The following is a 12,391-nucleotide window of genomic DNA, read 5'->3' as shown; positions in this document are numbered from 1 at the left end:
GCCCTGCCCTGCCAGGGGACTGCTGCTGCCGTGGTCTGGGCCCGGCTCCTGCTGCTGGGAGGTGGCCCCAAGGGGCCGAGCTCTGGGAAATTGTTCCCACTCTTCCCTGGTGCAATCTGAGGTTATCACTTAATCCATTTTCCACCCCAGGCATGGGAAAACGCAGCGCTTCCTTCTTTGCGGCAGCCTCTTATGTGGATGAAGGGAAGCGTAACAGTGCGTTGTGCTCACTCTGTGTCTTTCATTTATTTATGTCTTTTTAAAGGCTTATTTTTTGGCAGTGCAAGGGGAATAGTTGGACTTGATGATCTGAAGGGTCTTTTCCAACCAAAATGGTTCTGTGATGCCAATACGAAGAGGTGGAGCACCACAGAATGATTACACAACAGACTGGAGAAAATGAATCGAGGCTCGAACCGGATGAAACACTCTCAACTCATTTCATTTCCCCGCTGTAGACGTGTTTTCTAGACTCCTCCCGGCTGCTCTGTGTCTTTCTGCCAGTGCAGAGCCCAGGCCAGCCACGGGGTCTAACCGAGGCCAGCGCGGCCCTCCAGTCCCTCCCCACCCAAGCACCCTACGGCCGTGTCGCTGATCACCTTGGGATGCTGCAACCCCCTCTCAGGGCATTTTCTCAAATTGCTTTCTAAGAGTTTCCTACGGGGGACAGAAACCGTGCCTCAACGACATTCGGCACACCGAGGGGCAGCGGCGACGCCTTTGAGGACCCCTTCTCAAGCGCCTTTTTTGGGTGCTTACCTTGGCATGGCGTGCGACTGAAGGAAAGGAATCGTATCAGCACGACGTATGGCGTTCAAGGAATGTTGGTGATTTTTCTCCTGTTGGGGAGGGAAGAAAGCCCTGTTGGGCACTGCCCGCAGCACCGATGGCTTCTCAAGCCCAGCCTCAGTCTCTCCAGGGCACTCTCATCTACTTAGCAATGTGGTTTTTACCGCTGCCTGCCTGCCAGACAAATCTCATGGCTCACAAATAAAACCGCTCCATTTTTCTCTCTCCCCTCTGGGATGAGCCCCCTTGCGCTGCCCACCCGAGCAAAAGGCTCCGTTGCCCGAGGCTTTCGCCACCCTTAGGCTCGGGCACTTACCTGGCATCCACACCTTCTCAGTCCCCCTGCGCACCCAGGCTCCCTGCCAGAAATTCGGTGGCTGGCTGCCTGTAAGGGGCTTGCCTCTCCCGACCCAGTGGGGGCAAGTGCTCTCTCTGATAATCATCATCATCATCATCATAATCCTGCTCCTATTGCTGGGGCAAAGCTGATATTACAAGTATTGCTAACACACTTCCAATCACAGAACACCGTTATGTTCAAGGACAAGACCACAGTGTTGCTGCATTCCAGCTACCTCCTTCTACTCCAAGGGCCTGTTCTTTTTTCTTTTTTTTGGTGTTGTTTCTCATTAAATAACAAGTCGATTACTGGATTATAAAAACGTACAAATACGCCAACCACCTACTGCTCGGCTCGTGGGGGATTTACCCTGCGCGGTCCCAAAGGCCATTCCAGCAAACAGGCTTGCGGCAGAATTAACTTGTCCTTCACTGTTTCAGCCTTCAAGATGTTGAAAACATCTTTGAAAACATTTTAGGCTAAACTCTAGGGCCAGGGTTTAGTGGTGGGATGGCAGGGTTAGGGGAACAGTTGGGCTTGGGGATCTTAAAGGGCTTTTCCAACCTCAACGATGCGACGATTCTATGAAGACAGGGCGCCTGATCATAAAATCCTGTGTAACCATGTTGAGGATGCAAGCTGGTTTTAGTACATCAGGGCTTTTCCCTCCTTGCCTTTTCCTTATCGGCAAACCACTGAGAACATCTAAATTAGGCGGGGAAATGTGTCTTTCTCTTGGGCTTTGCTTTACAAGGCCAATCCCTGAGTGCTCCGTGTCTAAGAACCGGAGAGCAAGGCTTAGCATTGCCCAAGGTATCCAAATGCCACTGAAAGGCACCGGACTCGGGTACCAGCTCTTAAACTCAAGTGCTGGTTTAAGTTAAGCAGATCTGTGGGTTTAGGTCCTACTCCCAGAAATGACCAGCCCCATGGCCGTACTAATTCATCGCTACCCTTCGCACTTCTCCCCTCCCGCCCCACCACCAAACACCGCGGTTATCTCCCGATGGCACCCGTTGCTCGTAGCATTTTGAAAAGTCAGCACAAAGGCAAAAAAAAGCCGAGGCCGGTTGTTATTCCCGATTCTTCCCTTAAATATATATATAAAAATAAATATGTATATCCTGCCTTACACTATGGAAAGTCAGAGCGACTGAAAATGAAGGTCATCCTAGCCAATTATGGGTACGAATGTCAATCAAAAAGGACCAGAACAGCACAAAAGCAAACCACCTAAGAAGGGAAACACGTTACTGCTCAACTGATCACCCCTGCGTCGGCGTAACGCGCGACGCGCATCAACGACCCCCTGAACTGCTCTTTGCAGCGCTGATTTTTTGGCACCTAAGGAAAACAAACAGCAACCGGACAGCGATGCAGTTTAGACACGCTGCAAGTCCAGAACACTGGGCTCAGGGGGAAAAAAATAAATCAAAGCATCAGCAGAGGCAACGCAAAAGGGGAAAAGGCAGAGAAAAAGAGGAGGAGAGAGTGAGTGAGAGGCCAGAGACCTGTTAGCAGCCGGATAAAAGCGCTTAAGCTGGAGGCACCAGAAGGAACAACAATTTTTATAACAAGCAAAATAAAAAAAAAAAAGCTCACAAACCCCAAATCTGGCATAAATCAGAGGCCTGGAAGTTAAAAAGGAGAAAAAAAAAAAGAACAAGAAAAGTACTTCAAGTAATAGGAAAGGTTTTGTTTTTTTTTAAAAAAATCACTCTAAATATATATCTCTCTATATTTTTGTACTGCAAGTCAGAGTGAAGCAGGCATGCAAGAGTTCTACTCACTGTCGGCAGGTTTGCTACCACTTAGGAAGGGTTCCTGCTCCATGATGTCCATTGGTATTTTAATACTTGGGACTTTTTCTGAGTAGGGGCAGTCAGACTGTGAAAGAAACGTGTAAAAGGTCTTAGAATAGTTTCGCTGCTCGCTCTCTTATCGTCTCCCACCAATTAAAATTATCCTTCGTATAGTTTCTGTAGGAAGGAGGAAAAGAAAAGACGAAAGAAATAAAGCAGCATCATCCCGCTTGGTCGCCTGCTGGTTTCCACTGGTTCCCCACTGCACCCCGCTTTTCCTTGGCGCTGCGGAAGTGAAGCAGATGGCAGGAATGATCCTGGGCGGCTGTCGCCTTCCCCCCTCCCCTCCTCCCCACCTCCTTTGCCCTCTGCTTCGTAAGACCCCATCCAATTCAGCCTGGAGTTGGCCGCAGGAAATAGAGACGGAAAATGTGTTGGTGGGCAGAAGCAGCGGGGCATTGGCTTCTGGGCGAGCCCATCCAACCCTTCCATCCTGCCGCGGTTTCGGTAAAACCCCTTCCTTCTTCCCGAGTGCTCTACGAGGAGCAGGAGGGCCAGGCATGGATCGGCAGAGGCTCCTTGAGCTGGACCGTCCCAACGCCCCCTTCTCGTTACGTCGAGGCAAAGGCAGGCTCAAACGCCCCTCGATTGAAATAGCTCATCCAACCCAGGGCCCTGCGAAGAATTCGGTCCTGCCAGCCAGGCGGGAGGAACAGCAACCTGGGCAAGAAGAGGCACAAGCAGCGTGGAAAGCCACGCGCCGTCATTCGGGCACCGGCACGACTTGCACCCCACTGGCTTCAGCAACCCCCCCCGCGTACGCTCAGCAGGAGGTACTCGGAATTCTTTCGCTTTTTTTAAAATAAAAGTAACTTCTCATCACCACGGCAAGGCTGATATCGCCTAACCGGGCATGGGAGGGAAGATGGCATTTGCCAGAAATGCTACCACATCTTTATTCCCGGAGAGGCACGGCGCTGAGCGTAACGCTGCGGGGAGGGAGGGAGACCTTCAAGTCCAACGTTATGGGGGCCAGAGAATCCCCCTCCCTGGCTTTCTGTTTTTTAAATGATTTGTTAACACAGCTGCAGGATTTTGCACTCCAACAGCAAACCGCTTCCTCGGGAGCGTGTTTAGGATGCTGAGGGATAAGCGTAGCCCGAGTAAAGGCGGCTCTACGGAAGAGCAGGGAGGCCGTAAGCCGTCCCAACACCCCCACGGGCGCGTGGCCGGGCTGCGAGCAGAGCCCTGGGTAACCTCTCCGGGACATCTCCGTGCCAGCGCTGACTCGGAAACGTCAGGGGTCTGCGGAACAGCGGTGCTGGGGCTCAGGGTCTGCTTTAAACCTCCCCACCTAAAACCAACGGGGAGATGGAGAGAGCACCTGCAGTTGGCAAAAACGCCCCGAAAGGGAGCAGAGACCATGACACAGCACTTCAGCCCCTGGAACTAAACATATCGGCCCAAGGTTTTTAGAAAAAAAATTTTAAAAAAATTCTTGGATCCTGCGTTTTTTGACATGAAATCAGGAGAAAACCAAGGTGCGCGCATTTTCACGAGACAAATGCAGCCATTAATTGCATTCATTCATACTTTGGAAAGGCAAGCTGGAGGGGAAAACAATGAGATTATGGAAAATCTTTCTGTGCAGCTCCTTTTCCACTGGCCCTGATCGCTAGCAACGCCCCCCCCGCCCCGAACTTTAGGCGAGACCTAGCTGGTGCTGAGAGTGGTCCCCCTCATGCCGGGTTTTGCCGTACCCGTTCATCTAAGACCACCCGGTCCCACAGGACTAACTTGGGGGGGATGGGGGGTACATTTCTGGAAGGGAAAGGGTGAAAATCATCAAACCGACAACGCCGAGTGCTTTACGGTCAGGAAGGTGGTTAAAGCGAGCGCTGGAAAAAAACCAACAAGAGTTAAGAACCAACATTTTGCATAAATTCTCTTACCCGTTAGATCAATTACTGTACCTGGAATTCAGGAAAAGCCTGAGAAGAGAGGAGAGAGCTTAAAACCTACTGGAGATAGGGGGGCCGTGGCTCGGGAAACGACCCTGCTGGGTTCGAATCAGCTGGGAGGAGGGGATGGAGCCAAACCTTCGCTGACTGCTCGCTACCTACAGGAGGGCCTTTTCTCTCGTTTCGGTTTGCACCGAGTTACCTGCCGGAGGAAACCCTTGGCCTCCCGGGGAGCGGAGGAATGACGGGAAAGGGGAGCTCGCTGTCTGAAAGGAGAGCCCGTCCTGCCAGCTGGGCTTCAGCTCAATTTAACTGGGCACGGGTCCAGGCTACACCTCCCACAGCTCCGCGCCCTCACCTACGGCATTCCCGGCTCCCTCTCCTTCAGGCAGCCCCTGTTCTTTACGGGAAGGCCTGCCCGTGTTTTCTCAGCGGAAGAGCCTGGCTTTGCTGCCTCTAACCCTGATCTGCAGAGGTGTCGCATTAAGGACTCGAGCGTGCCCTCCGCCAGGACTGAGGTTGCCTCTTCTGTCCTCCCACCCTTGAGCTACAGCGCGTTCAGCGCTCCTTCCAACCGAAACGATTCTAGGATTCGATGGAAATGCGTAGGGTTTGAGTTGACGCTAGGTCTGGCTAGGAGGATGCTGAAAGCCACGAGGACCACATTTCTTCTTATTATATACGTGGTTAAAAAAATGGAGAGGTCTAAGGCACGTGCAGCTGGTCTAGTCGGGTCACCGTGCTTAGCGATGCCATCAGCAGCCACGTTGCCCTATTTGAGGGCTTGCTGCCACCTGAGGGTACCAAAGAGTGTAGGGCGGAAGGGCACGTAGGCTTTGGAAATATGGAGGTGAGGAGTTTGATCAAGAGAAAGCCGTCCTCCCTGCGATGTGACAAGTCACATCTTTTTGTGCTTTTAAAAGGAGTAATTAACAAACATATTAAAAAAAAAGAAAAAGAAAAAAAAAAAAAAGGGAAAACCAGGAGTAACGGAGCTGCTGGTGAAAACCATTCTCCTCCTAAAATGTGAAAGACACTGCCGGGGGAGAGAGGCAGAGGAGGGAGGGAGGAATGAGGCAGGGTGACGGGAGGCATTCTAGCAAAGGGCAGGACAGCTCAGCAGGGCTCTAGCGCTCTCGTGGGCAGTGTGATTTCATTCTGGGCAATGCAAGTACCACCTACCACGGCTGCTGACGTCTGCAAGAGGGAAGGCAATGTAGAAAAGAAGTTTTGTTTGGGGCCGACTTGCTGCCGCAGCAAAAAGCCTGAGCTGGTCGGCTTCAAAAAAGGCTGGGAAGTCCCCAGCCCTGGAGCTGGGATGGGGCATGGAGCGTCCCCTGGGATTAGTGAGCTAGAATCGAGTGATTCAACAAGAGCAGAACGCTCCTTACATCGTCATTGTCGCTGTCCACGCTGCCCTTCTTCTTCTTCTTCTTCTTCTCGTCCTCTTTCTTTTTCTTGTCCTTTTCTGGAATGACGTCGTCGAGAAAGCTTAAGTCATGCTGGGAGAAGAGGTAGTCCATGGCTTTTCTGACCGCTACAAGCGCCAGGATCTGAAACGGCAGAGAGGGACTTCTCAGTCACATCTTACCTTTCCCTGGGAACGCCCCGGGCGTTGCTCGCGATGCTGCTTCTCCAGCCCACAGGCTTTAATCCTGGTTGTAAATGAACGCACAGAGAACCAGGTGGACACCCGGGATCTCTCTGGCAGCTTGGAAGCCTGAGCCGCGACTGCTTCATGTCAGAATAAACAGGAGCAACGAAGAGAAAAAATTATCTAATCACTTAATAGCCCTGAAGAGCCATCGTTAACATCCAGCTGACAGGCACCAGGCAGAATAACAGCGACAGAAAATGAGTATTTTCAGTTATTTTTGGATTCAGCCTACGCCTGCAGGTTCACAGGGGCAGCCTGAGTAATTGCCTTGACTTTTTTCTCACCACTTCCCCGGATGTAAGAGCACTTTAGAAATCAGACAAGGGCCAAACTGTGCCCTCGAGAGTTTGTGGAATCAAGTTTACCGGGCTTGTGGCCGCACGGAACTGGAGGAAAAGCTTTTTCTGTGCAAGACTGCAATTGAAGGCACCGGGGAGAGAAGAAGGGACGTGCCTGAAGCAGGTGTTTACACCAACGCTGGGTTCAACACCGCCACCGGGTGCCTGCCCAGATCAGACTTAGGCTTTGCCAAAGGGTACACCGACAGAGGGAAAGCTCGACTTGGCTGCTGAAAGGTATAACCCATTCCTGACAACTGAAGACTGCCTCGAGGATGGAGTTTGTTGTGAGCAATGATGATCAATGGCGCAAACGATTCTCAGGAAAGGACCTCAAGCTCTCACTTGTGTAACTTAAGATGCAATTACAGAAGTGAGAAATTACTCAGGGGGTGGGAAGATGCCATGCAGACCCCCTGACTATCGCGTTGTGAAGTACTTCTGTATGACAAGTGCTTTGCCTTCCAATAAACAGAGGTTTGGCTGTTGGCTGGATCTTCACCAACAGGACGTCTACAGTCTTTTGTTCATGAGTGCAAATAACGGAGGTTTTGTCATCAGATCCAGCCTCGTCTAAGCCGTGCTTGCACCCTCCCTGAGTTTGCACCTCTACAACAAACTTCAGCAGACTCAGGGTTCACTCAGGTTCTCTCTTCTATGGGCAAAGAGCATCCAGATGGCGGATTCAGCTTTCAAGAGCAGTACAACACAGCCATAAAACCGCAACGGCACGGCATGTCTGTGGGAACTGCTGACTTTTAACACCTTTATACATGAGCATGTGTCCCAGCAAGAACATTTGGAGCATTTTTTTTTTTTACTTGCGTCATCTTTTCTCTTCCCACCTCACCAGCATCAGAGAACAAATGCTTGTCCTTGTCCTGTTTTCTGCTTTCCCTCCTCCTCTCCCTTAAATAAGCACTGCAGTTCATACCTGCACCCACAACCAAAATTCTACTTGTCTGTAAAACTGAAACTAGGTGACGTTGGGCCCAGATTTCTTAAAGCTTTGACTTTTTGTAAAGCTTTGACTTTTCGTAAAGCTTTGACTTTTCGTAAAGCTTCGACTTTTCGTAAAGCTTCGACTTTTCGTAAAGCTTCGACTTTTCGTAAAGCTTCGACTTTTCGTAAAGCTTCGACTTTTCGTAAAGCTTCGACTTTTCGTAAAGCTTCGACTTTTCGTAAAGCTTCGACTTTTCGTAAAGCTTCGACTTTTCGTAAAGCTTTGACTTTTCGTAAAGCTTTGACTTTTCAGCAGCCTGACCCACTGTCAAGCCAGAGCCCCGGCTCGGCACAATCTCTGTGGGTGCAGCGATGGTCCGGCTGGATCCACGCTCGATCCATCTGGCCCTGTGGCCACCTTCCTCCCAGCAGTTCCCAGCTGAGCTCCAGGTCAGGCACGGGGCTGGAGCAGGATCTACGCCGTGCTCTATTTAGGATCCACGGGCACAGGTTTCGCTGCCTGAGGCAAAGCGTACACATAACCTCCCCTTAACTATCACCTGGTTTCTATTTGGCAGAAATGCCTGATCGCATCTATAGCTCTAGCAACCACTTAAATGCACAGAAAGCTGCTTCGCTGTCCCCCTTCCTCAAGGCGGGAATACTGACTCAGACTGCACGGCTTATATTTAAGCAGCAGTTCTTCCGTGTGATGAACATTTTATCTCCCCAACATCCAAAAGAAGTTTTAACGCGACTCTGATAGGCATTACTAAAAAGAGGGCGTGCATCCTACAAACTTCCACCCTCCTTTTGGACTTGATGATCTTAAAGGTCTTGCCCAACCTAAACGATTCTATGATTCCGACGTGAAACACGGGACTCAACATTATGGTCTCTTTACTCTAGTTGAAGGAAAAAGACCTTTTTTTGCCCTCGATTTAGCTAATCCTTTTCCTTCCATTTGGCACACCTCTGGGCAGCGAGCCTCACTCTTGGTGATGTCAATTTGTGCTATTTAAAAGCAAGGGAGAGATGTTCTACACGGTTCTTAGTGTGGACTAAAAAAGGAAAACTATGCACCACTCACTCGTTCATGCAGCTCAAGGAGAAAACACAGCAAATCCAGCCTTGGCAGCCAGGAACAGTCAAAATAACTACACCTTTCTGGAAAAAAATTAACTTCCCAGGCTCGTTTTCCTCTAGAGGATTTATGCCAAGGCAGCCACGGCAACACTGACCCCGTGCAGTCCTAGATCAGTGCCATGAATGGAGGCAAGCCCCGAGCGAGGGTTTCGACCAGGAAAGGCTGGATTTTGGGAGGGCACGAGCACGCGTGGAAGGTGCAGGCTGCCGCAGGGAGGGATGTGAAGCCGTCACCTACCATGACAGGGAATATGATAGCAGCCACGGTTGACTTGAGGATCCAGAGGAGGGCCAGGCACACCACCTGCAGGAAGGTGAACAGATGGACCCTGCGCAGCGGGACGTGGCGCAGGTAGATGAAGTCAGGCTGGTGTTTTAGAGGCATCAGGAGCAGCTTCAGACGATCCATGAACTGGAAAGGAAGAGAAACGGACATGTAAACGAAACCCAGGATACACAAAAAGTTAGCAGTGTCCCTGCTCCCTGCAGGGGGGTTGGACTAGATGACCTCTAGGGGTCCCTTCCAACCCTAAACATTCTATGATTCTATAAGAAAAGAGATACAAAAGCGTTACTCCACTAGGAAACGTGACCTTGACTCAGCTTGCTTCCCCTCCGTAAAAGAAACCCGGTGGAAAACCCAGCACAGCTCCTCTGTCCTGGCTGACCTGGGCTAAGCACGGTAACTCGGTCGTCCCAAGAGAAGGTCCTAGGTCTACGCTATAGTGGGCAGCTCAGCAGAGGAGCAAAGCACCTCTCGAAGCAAGGCCTTGGCGTTCCTCTATTTTGAAGAGCTCTGGGGATCGATGTGTGAACCGAGGAACGAAGGCATCAGTGCAAATTGCTCCGCTGGCTTCGAAAGAATGGGCCTGATCTGCTGCGGCTGTGGCCACGGGGAATTTTCTCTTGAAGGGAGCACTTGGTTACCCACAAAACAGAGAAACCAAGAGGAATGCCCAAAATCTGGCCAGCACCAAGCTCTGGGTCACTTCTGCCACCCTGCCCTGCCCCGCTCTGGCCAAGGGAAGACATTCAGCATTTAAAAGCAAGGTTTTGGTTTTTTTTTTTTCCCCCTCAATAAATTGAGAGCAGAAGTCAGCAGAGGTGAGGGCAGGCGCCGCGTTGCTGGAGAACAGAAAGGCACCTAACCAAGAGGAAGACGGGCAGCTTTCCTGGCAGCGTCCCTTGCCCTGTGCTGGGCCGGATGGGACTTGGAGTTCAACCAAAACTGTGATTTCTCATGGAGTGAAAAACATCCTTGAGAACAAGCTGCCTGGTCCCCTGGCCACCTGGGCTGGGAGGCAGAGGAAATCCCTGCCGGGGAACCAGCCCCGGGGGCAAGCACTACAATCCCCCCCTTGTCCCCTGCCCGACGGCGGGCTGGCTGCCCGCTGCCCGGGCCAGACTTGATCCCACACCGGTGAATGGAAGCCGGGGCCGTTTCAAAGAATGGCCGAGGAAATTCTCATGGTGCCCACAGAACAGGCAGTCTTTTCCCCTTAGAGCACAACCAAGCGCTAAGAAGAAAGGCCCCAATTAACAGGGTGCCAGAAAGCAACAAACCCCCTTCCAGCCTGCGGGGGTCAACGGCCGGCGCCGCGCCGGGCGAGAGGCTCCTTGCGTAGTATTTCCTCAATGACAAAGACGTGGGCTTGGCTTCCCCTCCCCGGCAAACAGCAATGTTCCTGCTCGTTAACAGCGCAGAATAACCCCAACGCCATCAACCGGCTGCGACAAGATGCCCCGGCAGAGGACGCGAACCACCCTGGGGGCGAGCCTGGGGTCTCTGCTGCCCTGGGCACAGCGGGGCGGCCGGGGGGGAGGAGGGCCCCCCTGCCTTCACAAAGCATGCCCCATGGCTTGTGGGGCCCAGACCGGGCTGCTCTCCCACCGAGCGGATCACTCCTGCCGGTCTCCGTCTCAGGATGGCCAGCCTACCGCAACGCTTGCCAACAGTTGCTACCCTTGCCGCGTTTCTTGGGAAGGAAAAGGAGGAGGTGAAGGAGAAGGGAAAGGCTGGAGGGTCGTGAAGGAAACCCCGGGCTGGTTAATGATTGCCATCCTCCGGAGCAGGTCTGCGGGGGGGACTCACCTGCACACCGTTGAGGGAAGCGACGCCCATGTAGAGGAAGACGCCGTAGAGCACGGGCATGGGAATGAACTGCGGGAGGAAGAGCAGGAGAAACAGAGTCAACAACCACCCCATAGACACTGCACTGTTAACATGCGGGGGGGACAGAGCTCCGAGGCTGTCACCAACCCTTAATTGCACCCAGGGGTGGGCAGGGCAGAGTAATAATGTGAGCAATCCTTCTGCTGGGTCTGGAGAGCCCCAGGAACACGTGTGCAATCACTGAGGAGCAGGGCAGGGGCCCAGCGAGCCCTGAGCTCTCCCAGGGCTTGGATGCCTCGCCAAGGACCAAAGGGCACGGAGGCAGCCAGTGCCCCGCAGTCAGCAAATTAAGGAAGAGGCAGGGTGAATGTGTCGCGGTAAGCTTCAAACTGCTTCTGGCCTCTTGGTTCCTGATGAGGCTAGAAGCAGAAGGTAGAGAAGAAGAAGAAAAGGCAGCAAGCTGACATGCCAAGGGCTAATGGTTTTAAACTGAAGCAGGGAAGGTTTAGACTGGATCTAAGGAAGAAATTCTTTCCAGTGAGGGTGGTGAAACCCTGGCAGGGGTTGCCCAGAGAGAGGGTGGAGGCCCCATCCCTGGGAACATTCCAGGCCAGGTTGGATGGGGCTGTGAGCAACCTGATGTGGTTCAAGGTGTCCCTGCTCCTGCAGGGGGGTTGGGCTGGGTGACCTCTGGGGGTCCCTTCCAACCCAAACCATTCCATGATTCCATGATCCTGTGGCACGTCCAGCTCAGTAAGCTGAGGAAATCCATCCAGAAAGGCTCTAGAGTCCCACCTCAGCCCTGACAGTCACACCACCCCAACCTCTGACCGCTCCATCTTACGCCCACATTAACGCGTAACCACTCCCAAACACCGGACCGTGAGTTACTTTCTTTGCTGCCAAGAACCATCCTGCCAAACACCAATTTCTGCTCCCCCTCGTGCTAAGCGCTGCCCATTCCTTCATCGCTGGTCCTGCCACCGGGGACATCTTCCTTCGGAAGTGAGGGAGGATAAGGCAACACCACACACGCTCCCCAGGACGAGTACCTGCCCCCCTGGCCCACAGCACAAAGCCTTCCTCAACGGCCAAAGCCACCGCGTGGCTGCCGAGAGGGGCAAGTGCTCCGCGAAACGGCGCGTGGCCAGCGTGGCGTGACACCATCAGGAACACTCGGGCGCGGCAGCCCAACCATGGCCTCTGTGTGCCTCGTTGGAACCCAAGAGGGACGGCAGGAGCTCAGCCGGCACCGCAGGAAAGGCTTCGTGCAGTGACGGGGGGGTGCCCCCTGAAGCGACAC

The 12,391-nt window shown here is 52.6% G+C and overlaps 1 protein-coding gene across 2 annotated transcripts in view; it reads right to left on the bottom strand.

Annotated features, from left to right (window-relative positions):
* The window catches only part of SLC4A4 (solute carrier family 4 member 4), a 152,161-nt gene that overhangs the window by 591 nt on the left and 139,179 nt on the right, over nt 1-12,391 (bottom strand). Inside the window, exons 20-24 of one of the 2 annotated variants that reach the window (XM_035893112.1) lie at nt 11,068-11,136; nt 9,214-9,387; nt 6,284-6,445; nt 2,920-3,016; nt 796-839 (exon numbers count right to left, since the gene is read on the bottom strand). In XM_035893112.1, the coding sequence (XP_035749005.1) occupies nt 796-839; nt 2,920-3,016; nt 6,284-6,445; nt 9,214-9,387; nt 11,068-11,136 (546 nt within the window). Of the gene's footprint in view, nt 1-759; nt 840-2,919; nt 3,017-6,283; nt 6,446-9,213; nt 9,388-11,067; nt 11,137-12,391 lie in introns of those variants that run through there. The other variant, XM_009637579.1, reaches the window with a different exon arrangement.

Source organism: Egretta garzetta, unplaced genomic scaffold (genome assembly GCF_000687185.1).
Source record: "Egretta garzetta isolate BGI_Z169 unplaced genomic scaffold, ASM68718v1 scaffold224, whole genome shotgun sequence".
NCBI classification, from domain to species: Eukaryota; Metazoa; Chordata; class Aves; order Pelecaniformes; family Ardeidae; genus Egretta; species Egretta garzetta.
Note: the sequence above shows the minus strand (reverse complement) of the source record. Positions and strands in the feature narration are given on the sequence as shown.